The 10,222-nt window shown below is 42.4% G+C and overlaps 1 protein-coding gene across 1 annotated transcript in view; it reads left to right on the top strand.

Moving 5' to 3' along the window:
• Window positions 1-7,159, top strand: part of myo18ab (myosin XVIIIA b) — a 117,748-nt gene extending 110,589 nt beyond the window's left edge. Inside the window, exons 41-42 of the mRNA XM_066663775.1 lie at window positions 3,196-3,312; window positions 4,852-7,159. Coding sequence (XP_066519872.1) covers window positions 3,196-3,312; window positions 4,852-6,241 — 1,507 coding nt within the window. The 3' untranslated portion in view covers window positions 6,242-7,159. The remainder of the gene's footprint in view (window positions 1-3,195; window positions 3,313-4,851) is intronic.
• Window positions 7,160-10,222: the final 3,063 nt, after the last annotated feature.

The raw sequence follows: 10,222 nt of genomic DNA on the forward strand, positions 1-10,222 counted from the left end.
TAGTCCATTTTCTGGATATTTGGGCTATTTGTGCACAGATGTCCCACTGTGCATTGAATTATTGCAGCCAAAAACAACACACCTTTTCGTCATTTTGCATTAAATTAAGTGCAACTTCTAGAGTTGTTGTCCACCATCTACGTCACAGGCAAGACGCCTATTAGAGTTTCCGAACACCGTTGGGGGGGGACCAACGGTCTTTTAAACCTTATTCCTTCAATTAGTAAGAAATAACATGTTTTCTGACTATCAATAAACACAAGTTAGGAACTCAAATTCCACTGTATCTGTTTGTTTGACACTTTCATAGAGCTGGTGCTTAGCCTTTAAGTGAAAAGCTCAGATTTATTTATAAAAAAGCAGTTATTTTATTATAAAGTCTTCATTGTTAATCTGCGGTGTAGCACAGGAATTAGCTCTCTCTGTTTTCAGACACAGGAACATGTATGAGATTGGAAGACTGAATGAGATCTGTATGTGCTAATGATAAATGTAACTGTGTTTAACAGAGATGTAGAACCAATAGAGGCGCATTGTCACAGACAATTAATACCCTTCGTGCTTCTTGGTGGTGTTTGTTTGCTCCCCTGGGCAGCGGTGCAGCTTAACTAATGGTATGCGGTCAAGGACATAAATTGTGTGTGACACTTTGGGTAAGTGCTTGATTACAAAGTGCTTGCTGTCCCCAGGCTTTTTTGTGGGGCTGGCCAGCACAGCTCGGGGTTACCACACCTGTGTGTGTGTGTGTGTGTGTGTGTGTGTGTGTATATTAACTGAGAGCATGGGTGAACAAATTAGATAAAGGAAAATTCCACTATTTTTTTCAGATTAACTGGGTAATATTACAGATGTAAATTGTCGTTTGGAGTGGTTTGATACGAAAAAGCTTTGTCCTATATAAGCTACTAAGTCAGGATTGCTCACAGCAGTGGAGCTAGGAACCAAACATCAAAGAGCTGATTATCTCTTAATGTTCCATCGCAGAAAGCGATTTCATGAATAGGTTATGAATGTGCTGCCTGATGCTGCAGCATTGGTCTATGATAGTTCTGATGAGGTCCTGGCCTAAAACATTAAAAATTAAATTGCATTATCAGTGCTTAAAGAAACCTGAGCAGCTGCATATTCTATTACATAATTAATATATCCGTAATTGCTTAATTTGATCTGTGTGTAGCATGTGAAAGTTTAAATCATAGTTGTTCTGTTAATAGTTTATGATGATATTTTGAAGTGTGGCACTGCTGGCTTAGGTTCTTGTTTCACTGTTTTAACTCAGCAGATGAGATCTAAACATGATGATAGGTTTTGTGACAGTGTATTTGTGACAATTTGCCTTTTCGTTCACACCTAATACAGGCTGAGAGCCAGGGCAGGCCACAGAAACTAGCATCAGAGAGAAGCAGCTGCAGCTTCTGAGCTAAATTCATTTCATAGCTCTGAAATAATGAGCCAGGGTATTGTCTGTAATTTAATTTGGTAGTTTTTGACTGCCTTGGCCTCAGAGGACGACTATATAATGTGATTATTGAAATCCCAATTAAAACAGAACTGGTAGCCGTGGCCTCATCAAGGAATTTAGTTTTTTTTTTTTCCCCCTCATCGTCAGCTTGAGTGGAGCGGCTGCTACCCTCTGGATTCTCTGAGGCTGTTTCATACTTATTCTGTACACCATGCTGGCCGATAAGTGAATGATAAGACTAATCTGAAGAAGCAAGGAAGCATTGACTTGCAAATCTGGCCACACTGTTATCTGGGCCTGAGAAATGAGCAAACAGGCCTGGGATTGGGTTAGCTGCTCAGTGCTGAAGCCTGTTCATGTGTCTGCTCCTGGGGGCCTCTGTGTGGGTTTGCTCCTCTTATTGACCGCTTCAATGCTCCTCCATCAGCATCGTTTCACATCCATTTGTAGAAAGCTACAGTCACTGTTTGCAAAAGTTAATTATGTTTCCTAAATGATGCTCACCACCGCCCCCCCCCCCTTCTTTTTTAATCCACAGTAGAGCCTGGTATTTTCACATCTCCCAAATGTGATGCTGTTGTAACCCTGCTCTGTACATTTTGGTGATTTCTCTGCAATAACAGCCCCACTTCTACTTATAAATGTCTTTTTAATTAGATGATTATTGAGATTGAGGGGGGAATGCAGTGGACCAGGCCCACAATCCAAAAATAACTAAATAAATAAAAAGAAGAGCAAGCCTTTTCTCGAGATTTGAGTTCATGTTTTAAAGGTTCTTTAACATACAAACGTTATTTAAAAGCAAAAGTGTAATCATTTATTTTAAATGAACTGTCCATTTCTTAGAAAAGCACATTTCTAGGAAGCAATTATAGAATCAATAGAAAGGATATCTTAATTGCACATTTTTGTATATAATAGGTGGACCTTGATTGCTTTGATTTTAATAACGAGCCGTATGGAGCAGCAAATCAGAGCAGAGCTCATTTTCATATACAAGTCTTAAAGTCACAGTAGCATTAACAGCCTGTTTAAAGAAGTCATGGTTATATAGAAATGGCTTACGACTGTTTTTGGTGCATGAATTCACATAAATGTCACACCTAGACCAGTATGTTATGAGTTAAGAGTTATGATGATAGTTTCATTGGTAATGTGGGATGAGCAGAGTCCTTTTTATCAGCACCAATGCAGTAAGCTTTGAAGTGTTAAAAGCTTTTTTTTTTTTTTTTTTTGGCCATTTATAGGCCTCTGGCAGCCCATAATTCTGCTCTTAAATCGCAATCTGCCACATTTTGCTGTCATTCAGGACGGCTATTGCACCCCGAAGCCTTCACTTAAATTATTATCCCGGGGTTAAAAGCTATTTTGGTTAGATAAGGACATAAAATATCAGGAAGCAGGCCTTGTTTAAATGGTTTAAATGGTTGCCTCCAACCTGGTTTGGCTTTGTGTGTCTCGACCTATCCTTCTCGAATGAGCTCACACGGTGTGTGTCAGTTGGAGGCTAACTGAGGGCAGAGTGCGCTCACTAACACACAGAGAAAGGCGTATTTGGAAGCTATGGGTTCTGTGCTGATCTGGCGCATGTGTCAGTGATGTTTGTGTGTGTGAGTGCGAGTGTGCTATAAAGCCCTTTGTTTTTTTTTCCCCCTATCGCTAGACTAACAGTCCATGTCCAATCTGCTTTTGTTCTGCTCCTGACGCTGTGTATCTGCTCTCCTTCCTCTCAGCGAGGGCGACTCAGACTCTGAAGTGGAGGGCCGAGTGGACGGGGTGAAGTCATGGCTGTCCAAAAACAAGGGCTCAGCCAAAAACCTGTCAGATGATGGCAGCCTGAAGAGTTCAAGGTCAGTACTATGACCCCCTCCTGCCACCTTGGCCACCACAGTCTTCCGTCCAATCCCTACACATGCTAATAAACAGCCCGGAAAATGAGCAGTGGTGTCCTCCTAGGGAGATTTCCAGCCTGCTGCTTTCTCTCTCTCTCTCTCTCTCTCTCTCTCTCACACACACACACTCTTTTTATCCTATTCCTTTTGCTTATTCACTTTTCCTAATCCCTGTTTTTTCTCTCAAATTCTCTAGATGTCTGTATTTTTTTTCTGCATCTTATTTTTCACTCCTTTTTTATAAATCTTTTCCTTACTTCATTTCACACTTTCTTACCATATTTCACTTCATCGTCAACTTCATCCCTTCTCTTTTATTTTTATCCCTCATTTTCTTCCACCTCTCAATTTCCCTCCCTTTTCTCTGTCTATTTTCACATTTTATGCTCTCTCCCTCTCTTCATTTCTCTGTCTGTCTCTCGCTCTCTCTCTCTCTCACCTTTGCTGTCCCTCCACACGTAGTATTCTCCTCATTGCCACTGGTTTGATGACAGAGGTTTCTTTAGAGGCACTGGTCTCCTTGGCAGATTTATCGAGGTGCCTGTTGGCCAGCTGGCATGCCTACCTGCGCCCCTCTCCCAGAGATTAATAGATTGAGCCTGCTGGCTGACAGCTTCGATTGCCCTGCATTTGTCTCTTTTCCAGAAGATTTAAGTGTCCCTCTTGAGCCCCTCACAACTTTTAAAAACTTTGGAGCTTTAAATTCCTTTTAATCATGCTCCCTCTAGGACACTTGCCCCGGGAGCTAGTCTCAAGTCAGCATTTCTTTATGATTTCTCCTCGACTTGTAGGGGCATGAATCATTATGCTAAGACAATTAAACTGTGGTATAAGAAGCGGGAGCTTCTCTCTTTCCACAATTAGCCAAGTGATTTTTTTTATTATTTTTTTTTTCGTGCCTGAAACAGATCTTTATGTTTAATGCAAAAACAGAGCCCCGCGGACCAGGCTCATTGATTTTTGTGTAAAGTAAATTAGATCCTGACTGGATTTCTCTATCTCTGATTCATTTTGGTTTTTGTTCTTAGATAAATCCTCATGATTTCTAAGTTCTCTTGTTAAACTTTGTTCTGTTTGGTTCTGGGTCATTTCCATTACCAGAGATCTGCTGTTTAAAGAGTGGCTTGACCCAAGTCTATTTCTAATTAAATAACTCCTTACATGGCACTTAATTAAGAGGACCACGGTCAGCACTCGGGAGTGTTTTATTAATATTTAGGGATGTACGGATGGTCCATTTATCCTATTAGACAAGGAAGCTAAGTTAAAAGACCACAGCAAAGTCTCCTAATAAAGGTCCAATATGATAAAAGTGTCTTTTCTGTAATTATAGGTGGAAAATTAAATGCCCACATCTCTGTAAATTTCTCTCATCTCTTCCTTTTAAATGTGTAACTCATCTTTCATTTCTACCTCTCTTTCTTCCTTTCCTCCCTTTTCCATTTGTTTGTCTTTGCTGTGCTCTCCTCTTCCCCTGATGCCACCCCTCTCATCTAGATACGCTGATGCCAAAGAGGGGAAAGAGTGGAAAGAGAATGGCAAAGAAGGTAAAGAGGTAGAACAGAGCAGATCTGTATCTGTGATGAGTTCCCTCAGCTATAGGAAGCGCTCCGCTGGTGGTAAAGCAGATGAGAGCTCTCTCTTCAGCACCCTCAAGGAGCAGGGTGACTCTCAGGAATTTGCATCCTTCCGCAGAAACAAAGCCAAGGAAGACCAGGATGACTCCTACTCTGTTAGCTCATGGAGGAAGGGGGAGGATTTGAGCGACAGAGGCTCTGTTATCTCACAGGCTTACTCCGAGGCAGCCAGCAGGGCCAGGAAGGGCATGGACAGCCGCTGGTCGGAATTTGACAAGGAATCAGTTGTATCCTCTGTTGGACCCAGTCGGGCTTCTACTCGCTGCACCAACCTGGACTTGGACCTGGACGATGCCAAGTCCAGTGTGAGTGCCATCAGCCCGTTGAGCCGACGCCGGAGCATGTCCAGGCTGGACGACAGGCAGAGCGAGTACGGCTCAGCCCTAAGCCCGGGTTTGAGCCGCCGTAGTCCTGGCAACGCGAGCCGCGCGGATTCCCGCATGTCCCTGTCCCGCAGCTGCCGCCTCAGCGAGTTTGACGTGGACGATGATGCACTCAGCGTGGCCTTCAGTTCACGTTCGTCCGGTGGCCGCAGCATGTCTGTGCCTCCACAGTCCCGAGACACGGACTCCGTCCCGCCAGACACATCTGACCTCAAGCCAGTGAGCCACCGTAACTACCTGGACCCCGACCTGGAGGCAGCCATCAACGAGGTGCTGAACTTCAAGCCCATCACGTTCAAGCGTAGCAGTCTGGAAGACTCGGAGGGGCAGGCAGAAGAAGAGCAAGACCAAGGCAGGGTGAGTGTGAGGAGTGGCAGGGAAAGCAGCCGAAGTTCCTCCAGCCTGCGACGTTCCGCTTCCGCTGTGGACTGCAGACGCACCGGCAGCAGCATGAGCAGCCGCAGGAGCAGCAGCCGCAGTAGTCGCAGCAGTCGCAGCGGCAAGAAGAGCAAGAAAAAGAGCCACAGCTCCGACTCCTCCGAAGATGACCGCAGGAAGAAAAGTTCCAAGAAGAAAGGCAAGAAGAAGAAGAAGAAGTCGAAGAAGGAGTCCTCATCATCTTCCTCCGAAGATTCAGAGTCCAGCTCCGAGTCCGATTCCAGCTCCGGGGCCTCCACCATCTCTTACCGAAGCACTAATAGCATCAAGAGAGCCCCCGGGAGGAAAGCTTCAGCTTCTGAAGAGGAGAGAGACCCTGGAGAGCCTTCTGAAGCAGCTCCGCCACTCAGCAAGAAGCAGGAGAAGAAGAGGAAGAAAAACGTGGACACCGTGATGATGAAGTATCTGTACAAACCAGACAGTGACTGAAGATGGCAGTAGGTGTTGCCTGGTTTCGAGTCGAAGGCTGGTGGAAGCATGGTGTTGAACTAACAAAGTTGTTCTCTTTAGAAAATCACTTCTTCACTTTTTGCAGTGACAGTTCATTACATTTTTGCAGTATGTTGTCGTATGTCTAATGAGCGGAAGTTTTTTCCTGTTATTTATTTCTAACACACTCCCAGTTAATGGTTTGCTGTGTATATGCATGAGTTTGTCTAAAAGCAACAAAAGTACTTCTCTGTTTTATCACAACTCACGTCTTTCCGAAGGCTCGGGTAATTGCTTTTGCATTTATTTAGATTTACCCAGAAAGAGGAACTGTTGATGCATCATTTGTTGAAATGTCTTCGTGATTAATTACCCCAATACAAAAAACCGGCGGAGTAACCCAAGTCAATTCGAAGGCAAGCGTAGATTTCCCCTCCAGTATTTTAATTTAGACATAATTAAAACAGAACATCGATCTGCTCAGCTCGCCAGCATATTTAAGCACAGCAGCAATTAACCTACAGCTTGCAGTATTTTTATCCGCGGAGAGATTAGCCACGGTGACACAAAGTTATCTCTGACTTTTCTGTTGAGGTAGAGATATTAGGGTTTGTGTCTACTGCTATATATTTGCTCCTGTGAAATTTGAGCACACAGTTCATTTATATGGTAATTTTGCTGAGGAGCTGTCATGCGAAGTGAAGGTGGTTCGTAAAAGGACTTTGGTGTTACGCTGTGCAAGAGGATACTCGACTATGTGGAGACTTTTGAAAACGTTCATGTGTTTTTAAATGCCAGTGTCTTACAGCATGATACTGCAACAAGAGTCTCACTGAAGAGCTGCATGTCAACTGTTGTGCCTCATTCTCGGAATATTCTTTGCACTTTCTGTGATTCTAATTTTGTTTTGTTTTTTTAAATGGCAGCCCCCCGTCCGGCCGAAGACGCTTCTGCCTCAACAGATCTGACGAGGAAGAAGAGGAGGAGGAGAAAGAGGAAGGCGGCAGTGGGCGAAGGTCCTACCGCTCCAGATTCTCTGGCAGCAGCTACCTGAATGACAGAGAGAGCAAGACATCCGAGACCTGATAGTGATCCTAGATACATACACAACCCAAATACACTTGCCTCTCAGTATTGATGTCCTTCTTGAGCCCTGAGGCTAACGGCAGGCTCAGATATTCTTTCAGAACGGGAGCATGGAACTCACTGTGTTATGATCCTTCTCCTTCACTGCACTGTTTGCAAGGATACATCCTTCACTCCTTATTATTACTCTTATTAACATTTCTTCTTACTTCTGTGTGGTTTACTATTTTCCCTTATGAGTACTTACGTCATTGAGCATCAAAGACTCAACCGGTTTCATCTCCGTTTCCGTCGTGCTGCTTCCAAGCCAGTGTCACCAAGTCTTGGTGAAATGCCCTGCTTACCGTGTCGCGCTTGACCAGCCTCCAGCACAAGTCGAGCTGAGCCAAAGAAGTGGGATTTATTTAGCTAGAGTGAAGCTGGGAGGGGTCCCTACTCTTTTTTTTTTTTTTTTTTTTTTTTTTTTTTTTTGTGCTTCATAATACTACAAAAACTGAAAAAAATATATATATTGTTTTACCACAAAAGCCTTTATTCCTAGCATGTGTGTGTTGACATTTTGTGTTTCTTGCTTGACTTTGAGTCATGGTAGTTGAGGGAGAGTTCCATTGATTTAAATTCAGCTCCCTGCAGCTGTGGGCATTTCTCCTCACCCACACACAAAAACACACACACACACACACTCACGCCCTCACTGCTTTCTAAGCCCCTTATTCCTCTGGTGAACTGCACGTACAGTGCCTGGCTCTGCTCTCTGATGGAAGCGGACCCTTTTATTCATCTGTTGTCACCGTGTTTTGATGTGGTTTGAAAGGACAGAAGTGATTTGGCTGCACATGTACTAAGCTGCCCTTGGGGAACCTTTTTTTTTTTCATCATAAAAATACGTTTTGTCTTCTAGATTTAACCCGAAGTGACTTCTACGACTTTTTCAAAATTTCAGCCTGATTCAGTGATTGAAATATTAAGAAAATCACTGTTTTTTGATGTGAAATCACTGTTTCTTCACTGTGGTGGGGATAGGAACCATAGCTCTCGATACATACAGCTTTATAATAACCGTATTTATTATGCAAACAAACAACCCAACTCCTCCTCCATGATTTTGTATGTAATGTTGACAACAAGAAAATAGTGGAAAAATATTAGCTCAAAGATCAAAATTGTACATCACAATTATGAAACCCTGAACCATTATCAAACATCCTGTAATTTCTTTCAAAACCTGTTCACGCTTCTGTGTAGAGCATTTAACAGCTCCAAAGACCAATGGTTCCTATAACCACTGTTGGTCTGCTAAGTTTCTCTAAAATGGAGCATTTCAAATGAGATGAAGTTTTTAAATGTGTTTGTGATATAATTATGCAAGAGTTTTGAAAATACAGCCACAGTTCCCTCTTAAGTACAAGCAGTGCTGCATGTGTGGAAGACTCAGCTACTGTTTCTGTTGCTTCTTTTTCTCGAAGGCATACATTCTGGCTTTCCAAAGGGAATGTACTCGGTGCAGATTAGTGGTTCCTGTTCTCTTATTTCTTCCTCTATTACAGTGGTCAGATACTGGAAAAACACACAGCTGTGAAGATCTAAACACAATGATCTCATGAATTGAACCATTGCTGTGAAATCCTACTTACCTTAAGCATAAAGTGGAGTTGGATTCCTCAGTGATTTCAGCCTTAACCGGATGACTTTAATACACTTTGAGTAGAGGTGCACTTAAAACAGACAAAAGACAAAACGAGCTCCTTTGATTTGTATTGTTGCTTCACTGTATTATGTTGCTTTCATTGTAGTATTTATGAACTAGCGTTAATGAATTGCGCCAAGCTGCCAAATGCACACCATTTTTACGAACAGCATGGGGATGAAAGTCTCATTGTTTCCCTTTTGATTTTGAAGGGAGCTACCGCCTGCTTTTTACATGGCTTTATAGACTCTGCACAGGTCAGTGACTTCATCCTCCTTTCTATGCAGTCAATATTCATTTTAATATGAGAAGCGTGTTTTATGATGTTGCTCATTAAGAAAAAAAAAAAAAACAGCAAAAAAAAAAAGGGCATAACACTGCTGGCTGTACACATTACTATTGAAAATATATAAATCTGTATGATCCACCCTAGCTTTCAAAATAGTTCATGTTTATTTTCTTTATTGAATAAATGACCACTTGTTACAGTAATAATGTTTTTTTCCATTATGGTTTAATATATTGTAAATAAATGATGGTGATTGTTTTAGACATGCTTCAGTTTGCTTCTTTTCCTTATTTACTTTCCATCTTTTATTTTCCCCATAAAGGCTTCTCTTCACAAAATCCATTTTTTCCCCCTTCCAGTCATAAATATGCACGTCGGCCCATGCGCTGTTGCTTAACATTTCCAGAGGGTTTGTAGGGTTTTGGCTTTCAATATGTATTTTTATTTTTTTTTTCCCCCTAAAGCACATGCTTTCGTGTTGTTGTTTGCTCTGAGAATAGAGAGTGAGTGGTTGCTTAAGACCTCTCTTTTCATCGTCTATGCAACAGGGAACACAACAGAAAAATGCCAGTCCTTCTGGTTTTCATGCTAGAGGCCCTGTCTTGTACATCGCGTGCTGCCCTACATGCCTCCATCCACAGCGACTATGTGACATCAATATAAAGAGTTGCCGTTTTTGAGGTACCGCCTTGTATCTACAGTCATTTCCATTTGAGTACATCCATTTATGATACAGGTGCTTTCTGTAGTTCTTACAGCTTCACAGACTTTACTCAGATGGCTGAATACACTGGTCATTAAATGTCTGTGTAAATATCATACTGTACCAAATAATATCTGGTAAATTGGGCATGGTGGTCTTATTCCATCGGTCATTCTGTGGTCCACAGCCCAGTGGCTGTACTACAGCCAGAAAGTA

The sequence above is a fragment of the Hoplias malabaricus genome, chromosome 1, assembly GCF_029633855.1.
Source record: "Hoplias malabaricus isolate fHopMal1 chromosome 1, fHopMal1.hap1, whole genome shotgun sequence".
Taxonomy (NCBI): domain Eukaryota; kingdom Metazoa; phylum Chordata; class Actinopteri; order Characiformes; family Erythrinidae; genus Hoplias; species Hoplias malabaricus.